This window comes from Bemisia tabaci, chromosome 6 (genome assembly GCF_918797505.1).
Source record: "Bemisia tabaci chromosome 6, PGI_BMITA_v3".
NCBI classification, from domain to species: domain Eukaryota; kingdom Metazoa; phylum Arthropoda; class Insecta; order Hemiptera; family Aleyrodidae; genus Bemisia; species Bemisia tabaci.
The window spans coordinates 165,993-193,542 of NC_092798.1; the positions used below are offsets into that span (position 1 = coordinate 165,993).

Sequence of the window (27,550 nt, forward strand, 5' to 3'; positions counted from 1 at the left end):
AACCTATGTGTCCCGGATCCGGATAGTGTGTTCCGTTGGTTGGAAAAGTGGAAAACATCATGTTGGTACTAAGACATCTTTTTCGGCGGACTTTTGGCAGCTTGGTTTTGCTTGTTGCGCCGGAGTGTACTTAGTACTGTACTGCTTGTGAAGTGAAGTGAAGACAAGAAAGTTGTGTGCTTAGCTATTAGCTAAAGTATTTTATTTTTAAATTCGTGATGGAAGACAAAGGAGAGAGAAAGAAATGGAGAGAGAAAGGACAATTCGACTGCCTCATCCCAAAAGTAAGTATGATCGTAAAATCTTACTTCAGAACCAATCGAATCTTCTATTATGGCAAAACTTTTTCTCCGAAATCAGGGCCGAATTAGCGTTTCTTTTTGGCCACGAACCACAGCCAGGAGTTGATTCACATCTTCTATTCTACATGGATCCCTCCCGAGGTGTCTTGAAAAGAATAGCCGTCATTTCTATTGTTCGCTTGGCGGAACATTTTCATTGATGAAAGAGAGAAGAAATAACAAATGGATTGTTCAAAGAGGTGCTAACAATACTGCCGTGCCCTTGTAATCAGCTTGCTTAGAGAATTATGGCCCATCAGAATATTTTTGATGGAGGAGACTGTATCAGTGTCTACATGGTTGGTCAATTACAAACAAACATAACCTTTCCTCTGAACCTCTTATTCAAACCGTGACTGAAATGCATGGTACACTCTACTACAGGTATGGACAGACGGGGTGTCGAAGTGGCAGCGCTGAGAAGATAGGCCATCAAGTGACGTATGCTAGTCGCACTGGCTTTGCCACGCAGTTCATCGCAGTCATACCATTCGATGTTATCAAATATACGTGTTTCAACAACTTTCTGAAATTCCATTTTTTGTTAATACCTGTAGTTGAGTGTACCTTGACTGAAATGGGTCTTAGTGTTCCTTGCAATTGAAATGTTTCGTTTTCAATAAGTCCTTAAGTGAATTATGGCCATAGAGTACATAGAGTTGTAATGTAAGTGGGTGAGCTGGCGCCACATTTAAGCATTTTCCAGCTCCTGAATTCCGAGACTCCTGTGTGACGCCGGGTCACTAATTCGATACATAATCGATAGTTTGCGATACACGAGTACCCAGCCATCCGATGTAAACAAAGAAGATAGGGATCACCACGTATTCGGCACCGCCATTTTGGATCGAACTTGTATCGAAAAAGTGACCCGAACTCGGCGCACACCGGGCTTGGAACTCGTCAAGCAGAACATGGCGCCAGCTCTCCCATTTACATTACGACTCTATGTACTCTATGATTATGGCATTTCAATGACTAAATTGTAATGTATAAATGAAGTAATATCCACAATTAACTCACACATAGTTTAGTTTTTTTCTTGCAATTGCGTTTAAAACACTACCTACTTGATGTATTAGTCTATGTATGATCATAAACGTTTTTATTTTTTCTTCAGAGATCTAAGGGAGACTTACACTCTCAAAGAATAACCAAAATTAAGCGAAAGCTTGAAGATTCTAAAATCAGGAATGTACCTGCTGTACTGATTTCCTGTATGCTTGGTAAGTATTGAAGCTCTAAATTTACCTTCGTTTGATGCAAGAAAGTAATTTTTTCCTATCATTCCGTGTTGAATGTAGGTAGGTACTTGAAAAATCGCGATAGTGAAGAAAGTATAAAATACATGCATTCGAAGTATACTGAACTGAACTAATTACTTCAATGGCTAAGTAGGTAACCAATTTCAACTATCCATTAAGGAACTCCTATCTTTGGAAGGAACTCCAAGGTGCTCTTTTACTCTAGGTGCTCTTTTACTCTAGGTGCTTCAGGAGCACCTATCCACCTAAGAAAACATATAGTATTGCGTTGTCGCTCAATATGAGCCAGAATTAGTAATTTTTCATTGCAAAATGTACACCCAGGGTGTTTACTGAGCCAGAATTTCCGGAAAGCCCGGAATTTTTTCCTTCATACCCCGCAAATTTTTTAATGAAGCCTGGAAAGTATGCACTCCTTTGTGGGTGTCCTTGCTTGCAAGATGGCGATTGTGTTGCCAATTAATCTTCAAAGCATGAATGAAATTTTGTCGCCGTCATTTTTGTCGCCACTCGAGCTTAAATTTCACATTTTCAAAATTTTTCAAATTCTGTCAACTAGAAGTACTGAAAAAGTACTAAATTTTTCTGTTGAGGAGTTCCTGAATTTCTCGGGAATGTACTGAATACTGAAAAACCTGTTGTGAAAGTACTGATTTTCGGCTAGCCAGTTTTAGTAGACACCCACCCTGATGTAGTAGAATCGATTTGAGAGTCGAACTTTGCAATAAGAGATGATTTGGGATTAATAGTAGAGACTAACTACAATATATTTAAATCCATGCTATTCTTCAGGACTCATTTTAATGCTGAATTTTTAAATTTGTTTCAGTCAATGACTTGGATGACAAAACTATTATACAACAAGTTACAGAGATAGCAAACCCACCGCCACCGCCACCCTCAACGCAGCCACCAATTATCCCCCCACCTCCGCCACCCACATCCCAGCCACTACAAGGCTGGTACCCCTATGGGTACTACCCAAGGTATTATTATCCATCACCATGCCCACAAGCCTCAGGACCTCCCTCAGCAGTACCAGCGCCAGAGGCCCCAGGGCCCGTAACAGAGGTGGCAAAGGTATTGATAATTCTTGACAAATAATAGATTTCTTCTTCCAAACTGTGCTGTTCTAATAATGTTTGTACGCATGGCCTGTGTTGAGATGCGAAAATTTTTGTGCAGATTAAGGTGGTCGAAGTCTGTGTTATGTGACATTGATGATTTAGAATTTTTCAAGAAACATCCAAATCGATAGGTAATTCCCTGGCAACTAATTGTGGTAGATTAATACGCATGGCCTGTGTTGAGATAAGAAAAATTTTGTGCTGATTAAGGTGGTCAAAGTCTCTGTTAGGCGACATTAATTTAGAATTTTTCAGGAAACATTCAAATCGATAGGCAACTAATTGTGGTAGAATAATAATATTTTAATTGCTTTTTACTAATTTTTTAATGTGTTTGTGTTTTCATTATTTTCAGAACGAAAACCTTTTTAAAGAGTTCCTCGACTTTAAACGAAGATATCAAGACAAAGAAGTAACGGTAAGAGTTTTGACTGAAAATGAACCACCCTATTCATGGGAAAGCAACTCTAGGGTTGAATAACTAAATAAAAGGAACTAAATTGAATTGTGGGTTATGAAAGAAAAATCGCAACAGTTTTGTTGCAAATATTTTTAAAAATGAAAAACTGGGCAATGGGTCTGTTGCACGCGAGAGATACAACCAACTGAATGCAGTCGGTAAGGGTAAATTTTCTCGAAGATCATATTGGACACATGAAGAAAGTCTGAAATCGGCTCCTTAGTTTGCTTAGTTTGTAATACGCTTTTCCAAGTTTCCCGCGGCTGCAGGCAGTTTTTCTCAGTCACCACCTACCAAGTTTGCCTGTGCCGAGGAGTAAGAAAGAACTACCCTAAGTAAACAAACGATTCACTAACTTTTTCTATCGTATGATCTCACTTGTTTTCAAGGGTTTATTTCCTTTTACTTCTTTATTTTGCAAAGTAAAGCTTTGAACGAATTGAAATCATTCGGATTTCTTAGAAGGAGAGTTCATAGCAGTTTCCAAGATTGTTTGTTAACTCGAGCTTAGGTCTCTCTTCAGGCCATCCTGGCTGCCAGCCACCAAGAAAAACTACCCTTATACTCGGAAAATTTGAAAAAGCGTTTACAAACTATGCAGATTGGGGGAAGGAGTGGATTTCAGAATTTTTTGTTGTGCCCAACATGATTTTCGAGCAAATTTTCCCTTCATAATAAATGTTATCAGTTGGTTGTATATCTAATGCTTGCAACAGACCCATTCTTATTTTGAAGCTGTCTAGTTTAAAAGCAAAGGTTTCATGTTACTATTGTTTTGGTGTTGTTAGTCAATTGTTTTCTAGTCATTATGATTTTTGCATGTTTCATGCAGCCTTGAAAAGTGGTTGATTTTGAAATTATTTTTCAAGGCCTTGAAAGTGCTTGATTTTTAGGAAGGATGCTTGAATAGCGCTCGAAATTTACTCCTCCTTCATTTCCAGTGGTTCAATTCACACCTACAAGCCTTCACCGCTGCCCTGCACCTTGAAACTTTCACCTACTTTCGGAAACCAGAACTAGATTATTTCCCCACCTACTACACGTCGTTGAACACCAAAATAGGTACAAGTTACCTTGTAAACATAGGATAATGATTTAAAAGAAGCTGAGGGAAGTAAGACAGACAAAATTCCACTATCAAAAATTACGATAGGTGCAGGGCCAGAACCGTACGCCTAGGGAAAAATTAAGAAAAAGGGCTTGAAAATTCCTTAAAAAATGCTTGAAAAGTGATTGATTTTTTTCAACTTGAGGCTGCACGAACCATGTTTTAGGAATTTAAGAAAGCTCTTTCATGCCATGAAGAAACTAAGGAAAGTTGAAAATTTGAAATTAGCTTCCAGTTATTAGTTATTCAATTGTTTTTAATACTTGACTGGAGTTCAAGAACAGGCAGGAGTCTGTTATTGAATCAAAAAGGGCGACTCACTTCTTAATACTTATGCTTAGATGGATAATTTGTTCAATATGACTGACTATGGTTACAGGCCTTGGTACCATTTTTTCAACCTCAGCAGCGAGCAGGTGTATTCGACAGAAGTAATGTTACATTTATTTTATTTTCATGCTTTCAGGAAACTGCACAAGAGGAAGGCAAGAAGGAGGAGGTTCAGGTTCCCAAGAAGGAGGAGGTTCAGGTTCCCAAGAAGGAGGAGGTTCAGGTTCCCAAAAAGGAGGCGTTCCCCCCCTTAAAGAAAAAACGAGTAAGTCGATTGTTATTTCATCTTGACTACTTTTCTTCCCATAAATATGAGGAAAGAATTAGTTAAGGGTCTCTCTACAAGTGGCTTTTTGTATAAGAAGTGTCTCTAAAAAAGAAACGCCCCCTCTTGCAGTTCAGCATCACGGTTTTGAAGGCAAAGAAAGTAATTATAAGTCATTTTTGAGGGAAAGGTTGTATTGGAGAAATACTGCCGTGAGAAAAGTAGAGTTGGTGGCAATTTGTACTATTTTTGAACAGCAACATAAGATTTGGATTCCGTACGAAAGATGAAAACAGTAAAATTTCTTTTTTTGGTCTTCCAAATTGTGCTATCCACAATATTTCAGGTATGATTTTCAGTTACCTTGGTGGTAACGAATGCTACAAATTAATACAACGAAAGACTTTGATTTATTCCAGCTTTCCATAGCAGCACCAGCGGGATGATTGGTATTTCATACCAAATTTTTCCTGTCAATATCATCGCATCGAGAACTTTAAATAATTCTTATTTAATTTTACAACTCACATTCATGGCACACAGTCGGACAATGGGAACTGAAACAAGGCCATACCTAATTGGCTGGGAGGTTAACAATAAGCCATGGCGGATCTTTCCTTACTGTACGGTCAACGTTTGCATTAGTACTTCAACATTGAGCGGGACATGATTGCAAGTAAGAAAGGAAATGTGATGTAAAGATAACAGGCTTTGCATCACCCTTATCATAAATGGAGTGGATTTAAGGCTTGGAATGATGATAATGCTGTAAATAATTTCCTTTTTTCCAGTTTCACTCGGTGATTTACTTATTGATCATTCTTTTTTCCCGCTTCCCTGACTGGTTGTTTGGTCCTTTGATTAAAATTTTTCTCATTAGATTCCTCTAACTTTTTGATTTTTTCTCCTGGCCCTGGAGTTCCACCGTGTCGCAGTGTTTATACCAGGGTGGCTTCCTTCATATCTTACATTTTATGGATTTCCAACTGTAGTGAGCTGTATAATATGAGAGTGGCTTCTTCACTATCTAACAGTTATTACATTGCCTGCGTTTTCTCCCACATTATCACTTTTTCTTGAGGATTTTCTGCCCTTGCACGCTTCAAAAGTTGTTGTTCTGGTCGCCTTTTTTAATTCAATTTTTTTTTTTTTTTTTATTATTATTATTTTTGCAGTGTGTTTTTTTTCTAATTTTGTATATTTTTGGGCATCTGCTTTCTCCTACTTCCCATATTATGTCTTTTTCATATGAATTGTGGAGTCATTTAGTAGGGATGTATAGGCAATTTATGTGTATGTGTATAAAAAAAGGTGTCCCTTCAGAAGTAGAGAAAACATACCTACTTGGTTTTTAAGATTTTACATAGTGTAGTGAGACGCAACATCGCAAGATTCTACATAGTGAGAGGCAACATTGATGAACAGTCGGTCTACATTGTGAATGGGTGATAAAATGGATAGCATAGATGTGCCTATTTGCTCACTTCTCTACATTATTGTTGAGTTTCTCTCGGTGAAATCTCTTGATTACTCAAATTGCACAGGAAAATCGTGACTGGATAGATCATGAATATTCAGTTGCCATTGCATTAAAATTGGTTTGAAAATTTATATATTCTCATTTATATACTCATTATGTAACAAATATTTTATCTAAAAATTAATTTTCCTCATTTCTTGATCCTTTGTTTCAGGGGGGACGCAAACGCTGATGATTCCTTTGCTTTTGGTTTTTTCTTTTCAATTGATTTTTCTTATCAATTTATTTTTCCTTCAATATATATTAATAAATGAAATGAATATGAAGCAATGTATTCTTTCTTCCTCTTCTTTCATCATTATCTCACGTAGAATATCATCATATCATCTCTTTAACAGTTTTCATTTTTTTATACACGCAATAAGAAAAAGATTTGGTTCAACAAGTTTAAGACTTTGGGCGGACTCTTTACTCCTTTAAATCTGAAGGTTTTCTGGAGGATTTTGTAGTTTCATTACATACACGTAATATTTCTTACGATCTCTTTTAAAGAGGATTTTCTACATGGATGTGTAGAGTTGAATAGTGTGTATTTCAGCTTGCAACGTAAAAAAATCTTCGACCTTATTTTACTTAGTCATTTTATTTTTTTTTTTAGATGAAATTAAATCAACAGTTTTTCTTGAAATAATCGATGGCTTTTCTGCACTTAGGAAATCACTGTGATTTTTCTTCTTCAATTGTATATATAGTAGTTACTTACAGAAAATTGGAAGACTATGATTTGCTTATTTTAAAGTTTCAATAGAGATAGGCGTTTTTCAAAATTTAATTTTCCATATTTATTCCCTTGAAACATCAGCTAGAAATTAGTATGAAGGCTTAATTTAGTCAGACCATATATTTAAGATGAAAGATGTAGAAAGCGTTAACTTTTATTTTTATTTATAATTTTACCTTGAAGAAGGGAAAAAGAAACATTCTCTCAAATCCAGGAGCAATGAGAATTTGGAGAATTACTTATCCTTCAAGCCAATGCTCAGACGTTTGAGGGAGGTGCGGGAGTAAGGAGGCAAGCTAAGCCACCAACTCTCATCCCTGAGATCGCTTCTGTACCTAAGTCTGATGATCCAAATGGTGGAAAATGTTCTTTCTGCTATACGCCTGCAAAGGTGTTTTCAGAGAAAGGCAATTTTCAGATGGCAAGATTATGTTTCGTTCAGGTACCTCATCGTTTCTCAATTATGTTTCGTTCAGGTACCTCATCGTTTCTCAATAAAGAAGTAAGTATTTCATGTGAATTAAAAAATGGTTAGACCTCTGAGGTTTCTTGCAGAATAAGCGTACTTGCGGATTTTTACCATAGCTAGGAACCTAGAGATTGGCAATAGTTGTTACCAGAGTTCATACTATTTGCCTAATGTATTCAATGTTACCTTCTGTTTCAGTGGCATGATTATTAATGTTATTATTTCCCTTAGTTCAACACAATGCAACAGCTTAAACTAGAAAAATTTATATGCCCTGTTACAGGGGCGAAACATTGCTCCTAAGTATTAGGGCCTTTATTTCTTTAGAAAATTTGCATCGCTGTCAAGTAGGTGTCTAAAATGGGGTAAACTAATTGAGAATGAAGTTCAATTACTTTGTTCCCTTTTAATGCAAAGGAGAATGCAGCATTCTTTTGTAAGTCGGTTTTTAAGTTGATTTTTCGTGCAGCCCCAAGTTCATTTTAATTTTCAAGTTCATTAACTTTCTCGTCGACTATTAGTTAGTGTGCTCTTCAATTCCTGCTGTCCCAGACAATTTCTCACACTGTAAATTGAATCATGGATGGCTCCAAATTAGACCTCTCAATAGTTGATAACAGGATCGGAGGACTGAGCGATCACCTTATTCAGCCAGCATGTGAACCAGGCATAACTCAAAAATGAAGCGAAAAGATGATTTGGATCATTAAGTAAGGTGGAGTAAGCCAGGGAAATACGTAGTAGGTGTTTTTGTTGAAACCGACTCGAATTTTCATACTCGGCAACCTGTGAGAGTCTCTGCTTGGCTGTGACTATCTTTCAAGCCGCTCTATTGCTACTGCGAGTTAATTTTATATTTAGAGGTGACGTTATCACCCATAATTACTTATATCTTCAAGCTAAGAAAATAGAACGTGTACATACCTTTCACAAAATTGTATCCTAAATAATGTCAGGAGCAATGAACGATGCTTGTAGCAACTGTAGACGCAAAATCAGAGTCTCTGAAAGAGTTAAATGGGAGCTTAAACCCACAGTCAAAGATCTCTGATTTTGTGACAATAAGTTGATTAAATGACTACACTAAACAGAGAGGTGGTAGGTAGAATTGAACGTTACTCCTCCAGATAAACAACTGCTGCCGATGTCCAAGTAATTGAGGTTCCCAAAACGGTAAGAGGAGGGGTTTCCCAAGACTAATCATGCAAAGAACATGGCGTTCATGCCAATAACATGCACTTAAAAAAAACGCAATCACTTCAGAAGGCATGAGCTGTTACTTTTGTTACCTTGTTACTATTGTTGGGCAAAATGATGTTTCTAACAACTCCTGACGCAAAATCAAAGAGACTCAGAAGAAACCAATTTGAGCAAATGCTCACAGTCTAAGATCTTTGATTGTGTGACATTAAGTTGATCTATGATTGCACTGTTCCATAAAGGGATGAAATTGTGCCTCACATACTAAGGTACGCAAGCCCTGCGTAACAAGAACGGTAGAAGAGATAGGAGGATTCCAAGATAAATAAGGAAACATGTTCTTAATGTCAATAAAATACACATCAGAGAAGCATAATCACTCCAGAGCACATAGGTTGATGGCAAGATATAGAGCGAATAAATTTCGGTCGAAGTTCAGTGACAGTCGCATGTGAAGGCCGAGGCTCATATTCCAGTAATTTTTAGACTTCAGTCACGAGCATGCATTCTGTGATGTAAATGCTGCTTCCTCTTTAGAGTTTGGCACAATTTCGGTGTAATTTCGTTAACGTAATTTACCTGAATTACATCTATCGCTTAGGTCAGGTACTGACATAAACATGACGACATAACCTCACTTAAAAATTTGTCACATATTCGTTCAATAAAAAAATAAAGATACCACTTGAACATTTCAAGAGAAACTAAGGTAATAGTATATCGGGCTCCAGTAGAACACGTGAGACGTAATAATATGAATATGTAAATATAGTAGTTAGCATCTACAAAGAATTAAACTCTTATCCAAATTAGGTATAAATCTATTCATACAACTAGTTGGAGGCTGGTAACGACCGACCAGGGGAATTTCATTTCGTTCCCGAAACTCGAGCTGAACTGGCAGAACTGAACGGAATCAACCAATAGCATTGAACCACTAGTGAACCACTACCGGTTTTTCTCTAAATTCAAAAGATACAGCTAAAATTGTGAAAGATATTAGCCGATGCTGAATTATCCGTGCGATGAAGCCCTATTAAATGTGGTAGAAATGAAATCCTCATATCCTCAACCTTGATCCTTTGTAGGTTTCACTGGAATCGGCCAACGTGTAAGCGAGAAATCTGCTGTGAAAGGTGGTCTTGACGGGGAGGTCGGCAGTCAGTTTAGTCGTTTTTACGTAATTTCTCTTCTAAAACATTTGGAATGTTAAAATAAAGTCAAAAGCGGCACACACGGTAACATGGCGATTCTTTAGGTACCCACTTTTATGGGTCTAAGGTTTACCGTTATCGCGGAGTTTGAGTGACTTTCTCAGTACCCTGGATTCTTGAAATTCAAATTTCCCGGCAAAGTAAAAAGTAAAATTTTCCTTGTTTTGGGTCATTAAGTGCTTATAACTTTTTGAAAACTCAATGGATCTTATTGAAACTCTTCCACTTTGTAGTCCTAATTGAGATGCGTCCGTAGACACCAAGATCGTAGGAATCCGTGCCGTCGTTTGGGCTGCAGTCGAATGGCAATCGAATCAATTTTCAAGTTAAGGGAGTTGCCTGTGACTAAGAGTGTCGGCCACCCGTTTGTTATCGGGACTTCAGTAGGACGTCATTTTCCTCGACCGGGGGTGGCTACCGCCACTCTTGATAAATGTTCATCTAAAAATTGAAGCATCTTCGAGGATTTAAATTATGTTCCTGTTGATGGCCACGTGTGTGTTTTGAGTGCTACGCTGTTTACAAATCTCAAGCATTTCTCAGAATTTTTATGAAGTAGATCATATCAATGTTAAAATGAGAAAACGTTGTGATATTGCAAAACTCCTTTTTGATAACATTTTATTAAAGTCATCATGGATAGTCTCTGAAATTTTTAATTTTTCCTTATAATATTCAGTTAAATTTTCACTGCATAGAAATTAAAAGTATGAAAGGAGCAGAGCTTTGGAAGCGCCGCATTTTCTCTCCGGATTTGTTCAGTTTCGTCATAATTTTGTCCATTATTTAAGATAATTTGGAAATAGTCTAAGAGTCTTCATCGCCAACTTTTATGTTCATACTCCGAAGGAGTATGATTTCTAAAGTTTTAAGTAAATCTCTGCGGTTAAGTTTGAACTTTCTCCTGCTTCTGTTATCGAGAAAATGCAGTTGGAATGCTGCGGTAGGGGAGGGGGGGGGCTTCTGAAACCTTTTGGCCCTTTGCCCAGGTCCGTCACTGGTACAGGTCATGCAAGTGATTTTCAAAGCTCTCCCGTTTCTCGCCAAACATTTTAAATCAAGAAAATTGGAATGAGCTCAAAGGTGTATTCCTTCTCGACTGGAGTCCAAGTGCACGAACAGATGGGAGACGCTAAATGAACTCCCCTCTACTCTACAGAATATATTGAATTATCGTCAGTGATTCGGCCCTTTTATTTCTGAGAGTCTCACCTATTCTCTTCGAAGGACTACAAGAGAAGAGAAGAAAATTCGTGGCAGTGATTTGCGAGAGTGCCACACTTTTGTCGAGGGAATATGCAAACAGGAGTCTTTGTAACGAACCCCTCCAAACTGACCGACTTATTTGAAGAAGAGCGTTTAACTGCAAGACGTCCATTTCGAGAAAATGTGATGAAGCGTGATCTCTGCGAAAATTTTTCATGTTTCTGTACAAAATAATCATCCAATGTTCTGCATACCATCTATAATATGACAATAGTCACACGAGGAAGGTCGGAGCAATTGGGCAATATATAAATTTGTTTTAAATTTTGGTGGATACCTACGCCCTTTTCCCACAAAACTGCTCGGCACAGACATTTTTAACCGCATTATGCCGATCAAATATAGCAAACGTGTTAGCTAATAATATTAAAAATCATTTGCGCAATCATTTTGCACTTGTGCGGTTTTTATCATGAGAAAGCCCCTCGAACTTGGTGCGCGAATTGCGCACTTTTCCCGATAAAGAAGATATTCAAATGTTCACAAATATTTTCTAAACCTCCGAGTTGGTCTAAGAATGTAAAAATTGAGTAAGTAAATGTATGCAAAGTTACTAAAGCATGATGAGACAAAATACGGCCCTAGTAGCACAACCCGTTTCACTAATATTTTAGAAACATCTCATAGATGTCTAACTTGTGTCATCTCACTGAAACGTTTCAGAAATATTTTTGAAATATATAATTGACACGAAGCTTTGCAGAGGTTTCATTGATACTTTGAATCGTTTTAAAAACGTTTTTTTTAAAATTAAAACAATTAAAATCAAAATATATTAGAAAGAAATTTGAAATAAATTGCGGCTGTAAAAAATGAAACAAGCAGGAAGCTCCAACGCATTCGCGTCGGAGAGCGGCTCTGGCGACAGTAGTTGTAGTCAAGAATGAGGGCCTAGACACATTTTGTCACTGATGTACAATCCGACAACTGTCGATTCATGTTTTGTAACTTAGCAGATTTACGTAGCCGGTGTATAAATGTGTATTGGCCCTTGATATGCAGAATGCATGGCACTATCACTTGTTGTATACTTTTAATTTTGAAGGCTCTTTGGAGGTCCGCATCCTAAAAAATTTCTCCCACAGTATTTTTTTTAACTTGTCGTTGTGATTGGGCGCCAATTTCTTTCAATTGAGTGATCATCTTCTTTTTTTGTCAAATAACTAGTTTGTGCAACAATAAGACTGAAACTGACTGTAACTGAAATTTTGTCTTTTTAGATATTTGGTTATTTTGTATTTATTAGATTGTATATTTTCACAGCCCTGTGATAAGAAACTTTGGAATGCATGGTTGATAAGTCGTTTAGCGAGGCTGCAAAAAATTTGCATTTTTATATCTGAAATTGTAGGTAATGGTTTTGAATATCGAATTGCGATATATTACACGGTTAAGATAGGGCTATATGTCTTGTCGTAAGCGGCGACATAGAGTCGATGTCATTTCAATAATCGCCCCGATGGCCACGGTAGTTGTGTGCCGTCTGCCCACGTAGCAAATGGGAGGCGAAAATGGAAGTCATCAGTGCATCGGTGAGTGTTGAACGTGAAAATTGCGCGGGCCGCGCAAATTTCGCGATCATCGATGTGTCGGGGCTGAGCATCCATCATTTTCTATCTTGTTTTGAAGCTATGTGAGTTGTGATAAAGTACATAATTTTTTTGTATTATATTACTGTATAAATAGTGTAAAATTTGTACAGAACTTTGTACAAAATAGTTTCTTGTAAAAAGTGTGGACTACTGCCACGTCGTTTCCATACAAACTCCCAATACGCCGCAAGTACCACAAATGCCCATGTTAACCAAATCACCTCATCATCCATTTTTTAAGGACACAATTTTTAATTCAAATCAACTTACTTTATCAAAACTCCAATCGTTTATCAAATAACATATATCGAGTCATTTTAACAAAATCAAAGACGGCATAATATCATTTATCACACAGCCAAAAACCTAACCTAGAAACCACGATGTTTACAAACTCAAATTGGAGAACACTCATTGGTCCAATAATAAAAATTGATTTGCCGCCTTTTTTCTTTGCAAGCAAAACGTGTGAACATGTCTGAAAATGGGATCGGGCGTCAACACTCAACGATGCACTGATGACTTCCATTTTCGCCTCCCATTTGCTACGTGGGCAGACGGCATTAGACGTTTACGGTTTCCTTGGTAACCTTTGTTTGCTATCAGCTGATATCGAGTAATATGACTAGGAAGCTCCAACCCAGTGGTTGGAGCTTCCTTAACCGCGAAAACTTTAAAATTCAAATTTTCAAATTTTGAACGTAAAGTACATTTTTTCCATCACGAGATTAAAGCACAGACAAGTTTTGAATTATTGACTGTATCACCATGATTCCAAAAATACACTACACAACATAGCATTGGCTAACAATAAAACAATATGCAATAAAATAAAGTCATGACAAGGAACATAGCCGAAAATGGCGCCGATTCCCATTAACCAACGCGCGGTCTCTCCAATGTAACATGGTCCAATGATACTCCCCAGCTGGGACCGTCCGGAATAGCAGCTCTAGTGCAAGCACCAGAGCCGCTAACAAAATAGAAATGTTTCAGAACTATCTTGAAAACATTATTCCGAAACCTACGTCCAAATTTTGTACCTAAAAAATATATTGAAAATAAATTTGAAATGTTTTACTTTCAGTTTTTTGATGCGTGATTACCAAAATTTTGAATTGTTTTGAAAACAAATTTAAAAAAAAATTACGCGATTTTTCAGAAATATTTCGTATTAGTTTAGAAAAATACCATTTCATCTGAAACATTTTTGAAACAAATTTAAAACATTTTGACCTAGTTTGATCTTTGTTACGTTGAACTGAGTCAAAATTATTTTCCAAACATTTCTTCTTCATCTCATTAATCTTTGTTAAAACGTTTCCAAAACAAATTATAAATGTCATCTGAAATGGGTGGTTTTAGTTGAAATATTTGGAACACATTTTGAAAATGTTTCAACAAATCATTTTCAAAACATTTTCAAAATGTCTGTAAAACCTTTTTGAATATTTTGTTTGAATTTATACGTCACTTAAAAATGTTTTTGACACGTTTTAGAAATGTTTCATTGATTAACATAGAAACATTTCTAGGACCTTTCTAAAACTTTTCCTGGTTCAAACTGAATCCACCAGAGGGCGTCAACGTTTAATTTCTCAATTTTACCAAATTTCAGCTTAATTTTTCGTCTCAAGCTATAGTTTTTGGACATTTAATTACGTGGAGGTTATAAACACGTTTAATTTCTTGTATGAATCGAGTTCATCTCCATAAAAGCTCATAAGTTATGGATTATCTAGAATATTGAAACCGTACATTGCGCTTTACGTATACTTTCCTAAAGTGAAGGTGTTCTAATCCCTCTGAAAGGTTGATAATGATGAAGTGTAACGATACAGCCTTCAGGCATGGTTAGTATCAAGGGATTCCTGTTGTGATGGTTCTAATTCCACAGCGACATTAGTTATTAAAACAAATGTCTGAAAATTTTTGATACTTAGCCTCTAGTTAACCCCCGAAGAAACACATTTCTGAAACATGCAAACATTTCTAAAACATTTCATAGTGAACAGTCAGAACCTATGTTTCTCAAACGCATGTTACAGAAATGTTGCTGAAACGATTCAGTGAAACTTTGAAACATCCTCAATAGGTTTCAGAAACATCTTCCCACGGCGTACCTAGGCGACACAAGAATTTGGGGTGACATAGAGAAGTGTCTGAAACGTGTTAAAAACTGAATGAACACATTCTGAACGTGTTTAATATGTTTCGATGAAACGTAAGAAATATTTTGAAAACCATCGAAATGCTTTGGAAACGTTTCTGAAACCATTTTGGGAGAGCATCAATCACCCTTCCTTTCAAAAATATGTTTCAGAAATGTTCCTGAAACGTATCAGTGAGACTTTGCTACATCCTCAATAGGTATCAGAAACATCTGCATAGGGTGTCAGTTTGACAAAAAGAGCTTGATGCAAAAACGGCTTTTTTCGCCCCCCCTCTGGAAGTTCTTCAGACTCTGTCTATTGATTACTCATACTTGAGCGCTTCTTTTCCCAAATTTTCAGACCCCCAAAAAATTTTGGGGGGGAGCTAGGGGGGGTGGAAGTCAAAACCTGTGAACCTCGATATCTCTTGAACAAAGAAAGATGTCGAGGTCCGGTTTGGACGAAAAATCGTCTAAAATTGCATACTTTAAGATTCTAAAGGTCGAAATTCCGATATCACATTTTTAAGTCAACATATGTGCTTTTTTCCAGTTTTTAGGTCTGGAAAATTTCTTTTAAACGAAAAATTTACAAAGATTTCAATTTTTTATTTGAACCAAAACCGGTTTTTTAAATTGTTCGTCTTTTTCCGCATCCAACGAGCGGTCCATTAAGCTGGGGAACCAAACGGTTCCGGAGTTATGATCGATTGAAGTTTCCGCTCAACGCGCGCCGACCGATTTCCGCGCGCAAAAAAGTCGGATTTGACTGTTATTAGATCAGATTGAATGTTCAAACTGAGCAAAATGCTTTATTAGGGACTCTTGAGGGTCGCTGAGTTCAGAAATTACCGATACTTCCAAAAAATTCACGTTTTTAAAATTGCAGCTTCGGACAGGACCACTGAGCGGCCGGTCGGCGCTCAGTGGGCCTCTAAAATAACGCTGCGGAGCTGTAATTTTAAAAACGTGAATTTTTTGGAAGTATCGGTAATTTCTGAACTCAGCGACCCTCAAGAGTCCCTAATAAAGCATTTTGCTCAGTTTGAACATTCAATCTGATCTAATAACAGTCAAATCCGACTTTTTTGCGCGCGGAAATCGGTCGGCGCGCGTTGAGCGGAAACTTCAATCGATCATAACTCCGGAACCGTTTGGTTCCCCAGCTTAATGGACCGCTCGTTGGATGCGGAAAAAGACGAACAATTTAAAAAACCGGTTTTGGTTCAAATAAAAAATTGAAATCTTTGTAAATTTTTCGTTTAAAAGAAATTTTCCAGACCTAAAAACTGGAAAAAAGCACATATGTTGACTTAAAAATGTGATATCGGAATTTCGACCTTTAGAATCTTAAAGTATGCAATTTTAGACGATTTTTCGTCCAAACCGGACCTCGACATCTTTCTTTGTTCAAGAGATATCGAGGTTCACAGGTTTTGACTTCCACCCCCCCTAGCTCCCCCCCAAAATTTTTTGGGGGTCTGAAAATTTGGGAAAAGAAGCGCTCGAGTATGAGTAATCAATAGACAAAGTCTGAAGAACTTCCACAGGGGGGGCGAAAAAAGCCGTTTTTGCATCAAGCTCTTTGGGTTGACATAGAGAAGTGTCTGAAACGTGTTCAAAACTGAATGAAAACATTTTGAACGTGTTTAAAATATTTCGATGAAATGTGTTGACAATGTTTTTTGATTTCAGTGACACATTTTTGAAACATTTTAAACACTAATTGTGCTACTAGGGGGGTTATTAGTGCCATGGATCACCAATCTGTGTGTTTTTTTCATCAGATTTGAGTAATTTTTCAAATATGGGCTGGCGTACTTTACCATCCAACTGCGATTCTACCCGATTTTTTTTCTTCTTTCCCACGAGAAATTGCAATTAGATTATTTAGTGGGTAAAACGCATATCGAAGATAAGTCAAACTTTGATAAATATAACACTGATTGTAGTAACCTGATTTTTAGTGTAACGTGAGCAGGAAGTTTCCCACTTCTAGACCGTGGGCCAGCAGGGGGTAACCCTCCCCCCCCCCCCCCCGTGGGAATTTTGAAGATGGTGATTTTCTTGAAGCTCTCAACTAGTAGAATAAGATTTTTCTTGTTTACGCGAATTTTATCGTGGTGGGGGGGAGTAGGCCCCCCCTAAACCCCCCAAAATTGCTCAGAATTCCGACTTTTCCGCGAATTTTCCCACTTTTACCCAAAAAGGCTTGATTTTAGGGCAAAACTCCACGTAACCATTCTGAAAGCTCGTGAAATTCTGATCTAGAAAAGTCTTAAGTGACTTTGACCAGGACCCGCGTTCCCCCAAAATGGCCCTAGTAGCATGATTCACTTTCCCCTTCCTAACAAACGTATAAGGAATTAATACCGGTTATATAAGCACCATTTTAACTAAAGTTTATGTATCGTGTATATAAGTTTTATATAAAATGCCCATGAAAATAATTATTCATATTTTCAGAAGATAACGTTTATATAAAATTCATATAATTGAGGAAGGGTTTTTATAAATTTTCTTTATACGCATAGTATCCTTTTGCTTAATTTGCTTAATATAACTGTTATATAAATGACCTGAATGACTTTAACGTAAACCTATCTCATTTTCATGAATGATGATGATGATCTCATTTCAATGAACACCCTCGACTCTCAGACTGCGTGGGATAGGTATTATTAGAGGTATTAGTGGCTCCGAGACGAGTTAAAAGGGGATATTTCGGCACACAATCCGAGGAGCCCTGTTACCTCAGTTGGTAGCGTGTCTGGCTCATAACCCTGCCCAGTTAGACAGCAATATTTTAAAAATATTTTAAAAATATTGAAATTTAATATATTTTTAAAATGTTTTTCATGTATTTTTAAAATATTTTCAAAAATACTTTTGAAATACAATCAATGAATATTTTTAAAACATTTTAAAAATATATTAAAAATATAAAAAATTAAAATTTTTAAAATAATATTTTATAATATTTTTAAAGTATATCATAATTATTTTTGTTAATATTTTAAACATATTATTAAATATTATTTTAAAAATTTTAATTTTTTTTAAAATGTTTAAATTAATATTATAAAAATTTAAAAGAAAAAAGGAAATGAAAATAATAATAAATAAATAACATAAATACATCGACATAAATTCAAACTAGAAAAAGGCCCAAATAATTAAAACTGGAAAAAGACGCAATTATAAAGTTAAAAAAAATAGAGAGAGAGAGAGTTAAAAAAATGAGAGTTAAAAAAAAATAGAGAGAGTTAGAAAAAATGATAGTTAAAAAACATGATAGTTAAAAAAAAGAGAGAGCTAAAAAAATGACAGAGAGTTAAAAAAAATGAAAATGAAAAAATTACATCATTAAATAAAAAACAATAGATAAATAAATAATAAATAATAAAGTCTGGTAAAATATCATAAGAATCCGTCAATAAACAAACATATTACGGACTCAGAGGCCTGCGATAGTTAAGAGATTGAATTTAGGGGCCCATCCATATCAAGCCTGGCTGGTCTGGTGGTAAAGTACTGGACTTCGGATTGCAACTCCATCCCGAGGTGTGGGTTCTAATCCCGACTAGGACGCCGCGGATTTAAGGTAAGTCACAACTCTACGATGATCCACCACCTGGTAGTATCGCATATGAAAACTTGCACACTTCATAACTAGAGTGCGCTACCAGCCAGGAAGAATAATGAAAATTCATTTTATACACTGTTTGAATTTGGTTATATAACTTTTATACTAAGGGTCACATAAAAAGCGTATTGATAATGTAAACTTTTAACTAAAAAACTTTACATCCATTACATAAACAATGAATATTCTTTAGCTTGTGGTTATTTACGGTTTATACTTTTAAAAACAAATTTTTTATATAACTCTGCTACTAGGGGGGGGGGGGGGGGCTTAAAATGTCAAAATATCTCAATTTTCCGCGAAAATGACCGTTTCGCCGCGATTTCTCGCCAGTAACGCGAAGAAGGTTGGTATTATCGTAAAATCGTTTACCCCTATAATAACAGAGCATTAATTTTTCATTCTAAGGGCGGCCTAACCCCTCGTGAGGGGGAGGGGGGCCCCCCAGCAGTACCCACCCTATAAAAACCGTCAAGATTGGCCGCTTCCTTGAAGTAGCGTTATGCGCAAAAATGGGCGGCAAAATGAAAACAAGTAGCGTTTGTTCTGAGAGAAAATCAATGTGGATTCTTGTGGGGGGTGACAGGGGGGAGGGAGGTACATCCTCCTCCCTCCCCCTCCCCCCAAAAAATAATCACGAAAAACGTTAATTAAACGCGAAAATTCCACTTTATAAGACGACTTCAGGGCTTGTCATTGACACGCTTACACTAACATAATTTAACGAGGGGGGGGAGGGGTTCACTCTCCCACCCCCTCCCCCTCCCCCAAATAAATAATCACGAAAAAATTTAATTAAACGCGAAAATTCCATACTCTAAAAGGCGCCTTTCAGGGCGTGTCATTGTCACGCTCACACTGATATAAATGAAAGAAGGGAGGGGGGGGGTGTTAGACATCTTAGCCTCCCCAGCCAACATTAAAAAAGGGTGGGGGAGGGGTAATTTACAAACGTTACTTACTTAATAATAGGAGGGACGGGGAAACCTAGCTGCACTAGGAGAATTTTAAGATTTGAAGGGATACGGAATTAAATCAGGGAACGTAGAGATACTATTTTATTTTTTGGAAATGACTGAAACTGAGGGGAGTTTATTCATGATTGACGGAAATGTACATACTTAAGCTTATGTCAACATTTTTGAAACGTTTGAAGAATAGGCTTAGAGTGTATTGGATCGTTTGCCAAAGTATTCAATCATTCATTTGGTCACAGACAGATACTGCAGTGAACTCTGATTGACGAATAGTTATCAAGATAGTTCGACTCGGAAAAAAGCAAAATTATTTGAATGTTTGCTTCTTATTGGTTTGATTTTCATTGAGTTTGCAAGATGAAGTCAACTTTCACACCGTCAGCGGAGGTAAACTGGCTAGACCCATCTCCTTGCCTTAAATATACTTTTCCCAGTGAGTATATTGGGTGTATTTCTTTCGGTTCCATTCAGTTGAGAATAGATCGATAAGGTGGCTCTTGTTTTTACACTTGCCTAAATTACTTTTCAAACTACGGGGTATTTTGGTTGGGGGTCCATTCGTAAAAAAGTATCCCTTAATCCCCCCCATAATCGCTTAATGTTTGTGATGAATTTATCACTGCAGTTTCTGTCTATGACCAAATGAATGATTGAATACTTTGGCAAACGATCCAATACACTTTAAGCCTATTCTCCAAACGTTTCAAAAATGTTGACATAAGCTTAAGTATGTACATTTCCGTCAATCATGAATAAACTCCCCTCAGTTTCAGTCATTTCCAAAAAATAAAATAGTATCTCTACGTTCCCTGATTTAATTCCGTATCCCTTCAAATCTTAAAATTCTCCTAGTGCAGCTAGGTTTCCCCGTCCCTCCTATTATTAAGTAAGTAACGTTTGTAAATTACCCCTCCCCCACCCTTTTTTAATGTTGGCTGGGGAGGCTAAGATGTCTAACACCCCCCCCCCTCCCTTCTTTAAATTATATCAGTGTGAGCGTGACAATGACACGCCCTGAAAGGCGCCTTTTAGAGTATGGAATTTTCGCGTTTAATTAAATTTTTTCGTGATTATTTATTTGGGGGAGGGGGAGGGGGTGGGAGGGTGAACCCCTCCCCCCCCCTCGTTAAATTATGTTAGTGTAAGCGTGTCAATGACAAGCCCTGAAGTCGTCTTATAAAGTGGAATTTTCGCGTTTAATTAACGTTTTTCGTGATTATTTTTTGGGGGGGGGGGGGGGGAGGGAGGAGGATGTACCTCCCTCCCCCCTGTCACCCCCCACAAGAATCCACATTGATGTTCTCTCAGAACAAACGCTACTTGTTTTCATTTTGCCGCCCATTTTTGCGCATAACGCTACTTCAAGGAAGCGGCCAATCTTGACGGTTTTTATAGGGTGGGTACTGCTGGGGGGCCCCCCTCCCCCTCACGAGGGGTTAGGCCGCCCTTAGAATGAAAAATTAATGCTCTGTTATTATAGGGGTAAACGATTTTACGATAATACCAACCTTCTTCGCGTTACTGGCGAGAAATCGCGGCGAAACGGTCATTTTCGCGGAAAATTGAGATATTTTGACATTTTAAGCCCCCCCATTTTGGGGGAACGCGGGTCCTGGTCAAAGTCACTTAAGACTTTTCTAGATCAGAATTTCACGAGCTTTCAGAATGGTTACGTGGAGTTTTGCCCTAAAATCAAGCCTTTTTGGGTAAAAGTGGGAAAATTCGCGGAAAAGTCGGAATTCTGAGCAATTTTGGGGGGTTTAGGGGGGGCCTACTCCCCCCCACCACGATAAAATTCGCGTAAACAAGGAAAATCTTATTCTACTAGTTGAGAGCTTCAAGAAAATCACCATCTTCAAAATTCCCACGGGGGGGGGGGGGGGGAGGGTTACCCCCTGCTGGCCCACGGTCTATTCTGTCATGAACGTTTAATTTGTAAACAGTGCGACAAATAATCCCATATTGGATGGCTCTGCCCACCGGCCGCTACGCAGCCCAGGCCCCGGGGCGTTGTGCGCACACCACGACCGCTTCGCGGCCAGCGAGATCGTCGAAATCTCTCGTTGGCGACTAATGAGCAGACAATTTTAATTGAATTATAAATCAATGTTTTAAATAATAATTTGTCACCAAAAAATATTCTTAACGATTTTCTCCTCAAACAGAAGTCAGCCTTGACAGGGCCACATATGTATGTATAGCTGTCCATGACTATACAAAGGCCTCTGAAAGTAAATACCCACTCTTTTGAAACTCTGACCTTTGAACTCCCCTTCATCCCTCCTGCCCATCGACCGTCTTACTCCCCTCCCTCGCCGCGTGCATCGAGCGTCTTAAAAATTATTTTATTAGAAAAGAGAGGATTTTTCCTCTACATACAGGGTGGTCCAGACCTACCGTACCAGGCCTTTTTTTTGGTTAATTTGGGTCGCACGAAGTCCAGGATCGCGGGGATGAATAGATAATCGACCCCAAGGAATCCGAATTTCATGGTCCCAGGGCTCCCCTGGTGTCCCTTGGGGGGTAAAAGGGGGGTCCGTACTTCAAAAGTCAGGGTTTATGTCAGAATTTTGAAATTATTTCATCGGAATCAGAACGTACGGAAATTTTTAACTTGAATCGACACCAAGAAATCCAAAATCGGCCCATCCGGGTCCAAAATACCGACCCCTAAAGGTGGGGGACAGAGCCCCCTTTCAAGAAAAATCAAGTTCCTTAAATTGACGAGGAGACTCGGAAAAAATGTGTATTCATGGGTAATCGACCTCAAGGAATCCAAATTTGAGAGTCTCATTGTCCTCAGAGACTTTACTGATGGGGCACAGGGGTAACCTCCACACCGGTTTTTTAAAAATTCAGAGACCCCCTTTGCTCCATATCAGGAAAGTGTCTGAGGACAATAGGACCCTCAAATTTGGATTCCTTGATGTCGATTACCCATGAATACACATTTTTTCCGAGTCTCCTCGTCAATTTAAGGAACTTGATTTTTCTTGAAAGGGGGCTCTGTCCCCCACCTTTAGGGGTCGGTATTTTGGACCCGTATGGGCCGATTTTGGATTTCTTGGTGTCGATTCAAGTTAAAAATTTCCATACGTTCTGATTCCGATGAAATAATTTCAAAATTTCGACATAAACCCTGACTTTTGAAGTACGAACCCCCCTTTTACCCCCCAAGGGACACCAGGGGAGCCCTGGGACCATGAAATTCGAATTCCTTGGGGTCGATTCGGGATTCATCCCCGCGATCCTGGACTTCGTGCGACCCAAATTAACTGAAAAAAGGCCTGGTACGGTAGATCTGGGACACCCTGTATACAGTGGAAAATAAGTTTTTTAACGAGTTTTGAGAACTAAAATTAATAAGGCAATGTATTAAGATTCGTCCTAAACTTTTATTGCTTAACATGTCACGACCGCCTCTTTCATGATTGTTAGGTTGCACTATTTACTGTCTCATAACGTTCTTTGGGGCTGGTAAATTTCTCGGATTGTCGTATTAATTTCATCAAAATACATGTAGTTGAAGGAAAATTTATTTTACACCCGAAATATTTTGAAAATATGCTGCAATTAGGTCTCAGGCACACGACCATCAGAGGTGCTTTTGTTTGTCAGAACGGCCAGCTAGGGTGTCCCACTTAGAGGGTCACCTCCGAATTTTGATGATGGTACCCTCTAAATCGTTGACCCCACTTATAAAAATAAGATTTCACTAAAGAACAAAATTCTAAAAAAATTTTTAAGGCCAAAGATCACCCCCCGAAACAGGCCAAAATGCAGAATTTTGCCCATTTTGACGATTTTTTTTTAAAAAAATCGTAATTTAGCTAGGGCTCTGAAAATTTTACAGAAGAGCATATGTTTGGGCACTTTAAAGGAACAATTTTGTTCATGTCATCATGCGTTTCCGTTTTTCGCTATAAATAATCCTCAAAATCGGCTAAAAACGCGAGAATTTCAAGATTTTGTATTTTTGTCTTATAACGATTTTTTCAACTGACAAAGTTAAATTATACATGAAACGTACCATTAATTGCATCTTTATACTCATTTTGACCGAAATTCATACTTCACTGTATTAACCCTTCTCCTCCCTTTTTTTAACCGTAAATTCAGCGTTTCCTAAGTAGCGATAGGTGCATGGGATTTTTTTTCTTTTTTCCATTAAAGATTATGTTTTTGTTCATATTCTACACTTTAAATGTCTGCGTAATGTTTCATTGAAGTGGTAATTGCTAATGAAAAATGGGAGAGCATGGTGTGGATTTTTTTTTAAAAAAAATAAATTGTATTTTTGAAAAAAAAAAATAATAATAATTTATTAAAATTAATGGAAATGGACCCAAGCACCAAACAATTAGAGACAGCACCATTCCTTTCTGGAAGTGCATTATATCGGAAGTGGGGTCTGGAAGTCAGCATATCCAAATCTGAGAAGATGACTTTTGGCGGTGATCAGCAAAGCATTGAGTTGGAGGATGGGCAGCAGATCAAAGGCTGCGAGCACTTTAAGTACTTGGGAGTGCGGTTGACCCAGGATGGAAGGACGGATCAAGCTATCAGGGAAAGGAACACCTTAGCAAGGAAGGCTATAGTGATGTAAATGGAATCCTCTGGGATCAGCGGATTTCCAAAGATAACAAGAGGAGGATATACAACGCTGTAGTTAAAAGTATATTAACATATGGATGTGAAGTTTGGCAGCTGAAAAAACGCACACAGGATATGCTAGGAGCAACGGAGATGGATTTCTGGAGAAGGTCGGCAGGAGTTTCTAGGAGAGATCGGGTCCGTAATGATAGAGTACGTCAGATAATGGAATTCGAAAATGACATCGTGTTCGACATCATGACCAAACAACTTGTCTGGTACGATCATGTCAATAGGATGACGGAAGAGAGGCTGCCAAAAAAGATGCTTGATTGGGTTCCTTTTGGGAGGAGACGTACGCCCAGTGAGAGGTTGGCGACAGGGGGTGTTAAACGAGATGAGGGAGTGTCAACTCCCTGATGACCTGTGGGAAGACCGAGCTTTGAGACGATTAGGCGTCGTAAAGCGCCAAAGAACGCCTTCTAAAATACTTTAACAGAAGCTCCGTAGGAAAAGAAGAAAAACTGATTAATTAATTTCAAAAAACGAGGCGAGTCTTCCAGAAAAAAAGTGGCAAGGTGCCTAAACAGTAGAGGAAATGCATGATTACTTCCTCTTTGAATACCTAACAACTGACGCTTCAGCGATAATAGCAGGACAATTCATCCCTCTGTTTTCGAAACTGTGGCTATTATTCAGCATCAATTTCATCCAACAGAAAGTGATTTGAAAGGCCTTCAAAAAGTTTGCTTATTCAGTTCAAGATGTTCAATCTTTGCTGGTGCAAACCTCAGCTTCCAATAATTGCTCTTCAAGCTGATTTATATTTTACAAAAAAGTTAGGTTACATAGTTTACTACAGACCTTCACTACTTAGTACACTTCAGAAAAACGAGTTTAGTCTTGTAAAAATAAATGGCAAGGTTATAGTGCAAGGCAAGAGGTGGCAAAAAACAGTTGAGGAAATGCATTATTCTTTTCTTTTTATGAACCTGGTAATGTTAGGTGGAAGTTCATCAAAGGAGATTCGATAACAATTCATGTGATGCAATATCTTCATTTTTTTGTTGTTATTAAATCAACCATATGATAGGATAAAAATGTGTATAATTCAGTGTCATTTTTCACTAGCTTGTTGAGATAATTATCATTGCTCTCTTTAATTACTAAAGCTTTAACTGTTTTTCTTTTCATGCTATTAGAAATGAATTAATCAAAAACAGACAGAGGCCCCCACCTATCACAAAGATAAGATAACTTTCATGTCTTGAAAAAGTGGCCAATATAACCTCTGATACTCTTTTATTAATACAATTGTACTGACGCAATTTTTTGTGTAATACAAATCAGTTTGAAGGACAATTACTGGAAGCAGAGGTTTGTACCAGCAAAGATTGAATACCCATCTTAAACTGAATAAGCAAACTTTTTGAAGGCCTTTCAAATCACTTTCTGTTGGATCAAATTGATGCCGAAAAATAGCCACAGTTTCGAAAACAGAGGGATGAATTGTCCTGCTATTATCGCTGAAGCGTCAGTTGTTAAGTATTTAAAGAGGAAGTAATCATGCATTTCCTCTACTGTTTAGGTACCTTGCCACTTTTTTTTTGGAAGACTCGCCTCGTTTTCTGAAGTATATTCATCGGTGTTTCTTCTTTTCCTAGTTATTCCTATAGTATTTTCTGTTAAAGTATTTTAGAAAAAAGGAATGATGCTGTTTCTAATTGTTTGGTGCTTGGGTCCATTTCCATTTATTTTAATAAATTATTTTTTTTTTTTTCAAAAATACAATTTATTTTTTTTTTTAAAAAAAATCCATACCATGCTCTCCCATTTTTCATAAGTAATTACCACTTCAATGAAACATTGCGCAGACATTTAAAGTGTAGAATATAAACAAAAACATAATCTTTAATGGAAAAAAGAAAAAAAATCCCATACACCTATCGCTACTTAGGAAACGCTGAATTTACGGTTAAAAAAAGAGAGGAGAAGGGTTAATACAGTGAAGTATGAATTTCGGTCAAAATGAGTATAAAGATGCAATTAATGGTACGTTTCATGTATAATTTAACTTTGTCAGTTGAAAAAATCGTTATAAGACAAAAATACAAAATCTTGAAATTCTCGCGTTTTTAGCCGATTTTGAGGATTATTTATAGCGAAAAACGGAAACGCATGATGACATGAACAAAATTGTTCCTTTAAAGTGCCCAAACATATGCTCTTCTGTAAAATTTTCAGAGCCCTAGCTAAATTACGATTTTTTTAAAAAAAATCGTCAAAATGGGCAAAATTCTGCATTTTGGCCTGTTTCGGGGGGTGATCTTTGGCCTTAAAAATTTTTTAGAATTTTGTTCTTTAGTGAAATCTTATTTTTATAAGTGGGGTCAACGATTTAGAGGGTACCATCATCAACATTCGGAAGTGACTCTGTAAGTGGGACACTCTAACGGCCACTACAGGGGCGGTCAAAATCGCTGCGTCACCGTCCCATGTAGTGAAGCGAAATGTTTGATTCACTTCATAATCAGATTGTGCAACAGTCACTGCCAGACTCACGGAAGCTCTAGGGAGATTTGAAAGGTAAAACGCACGGAAAAAATTAAATGTTAATCGATTTAGCATTTATAATCCTGGAAAAATGTGCAAGATGTTTCAAATGCTGATTTTACATTAAAAATTGCAAACTTTACTTTTGAATGTGTTAATTGAACCATGGCCGTAGTTAAGTTAGTATTTTTTCCATGTAAAAACAGCATTTGAATATTCTCGCAAATTTTTTTAACATTATAAATGCTAAAGCAACATTCAATTTTTTTCCGTGCGTAATTGAACGAAAACTCAAGGTCTGACAATATAACGCTACGACAAAAAAAAATCGGCCGCCAATTTTTCCTCTTACTGGTGGACCAAAATAATCGATGTGACGGTCGTTTGACATCCGGGGTCACCTCATTCATAGGAGAAACAGATAATTCCTGATAAAAAAGCAACCGGTATCAAATTTTTAAGCCTACCACCTTACAGAGCTAGAAAAGCAAACGCTCTTCAAAATAACCATGCCGAGTCTTTAGTGTGAGGGAGGTGAAATTCGAAAGTTCCCGTAAAATTGCCCACGTAAATGGAGCTATTAATGCCTACAAAAAAAATGTACGTAAGAATCCGAAGCCTGAAGCAAATGAATCCTATACGCAGCTCTTTTTGAGCTAATTAAGTTATACTTCATTTATCGAATGATTTAGTCAATATATATTTCTATGGGGGGGAGGGGGGTCGGAAAA

At 37.5% G+C, this 27,550-nt stretch overlaps 2 protein-coding genes across 4 annotated transcripts in view; both read left to right on the plus strand.

Moving 5' to 3' along the window:
• The window catches only part of LOC109033900 (neurotrimin), a 482,189-nt gene that overhangs the window by 112,772 nt on the left and 341,867 nt on the right, over positions 1–27,550 (plus strand). The gene's annotated exons all lie outside the window — the stretch shown is intronic.
• LOC109031432 (uncharacterized) lies at positions 62–6,702 on the plus strand. 3 transcript variants are annotated; one of them, XM_072301249.1, is made up of 7 exons: positions 72–284; positions 1,462–1,567; positions 2,436–2,686; positions 3,089–3,151; positions 4,768–4,896; positions 5,316–5,572; positions 6,591–6,702. In XM_072301249.1, the coding sequence occupies exons 1-6, from the start codon at positions 219–221 to the stop codon at positions 5,340–5,342; spliced, it is 642 nt and encodes a 213-aa protein (XP_072157350.1). In that variant the 5' UTR covers positions 72–218; the 3' UTR covers positions 5,343–5,572; positions 6,591–6,702. The 3 variants fall into 3 exon arrangements, with proteins under 3 accessions (XP_018898487.2, XP_072157350.1, XP_072157351.1); XM_019042942.2 differs by lacking the exons at positions 5,316–5,572; positions 6,591–6,702 and having other exon boundaries at positions 62–284; positions 4,768–5,307; XM_072301250.1 differs by lacking the exons at positions 72–284; positions 5,316–5,572; positions 6,591–6,702 and adding an exon at positions 297–972 and having other exon boundaries at positions 4,768–5,307.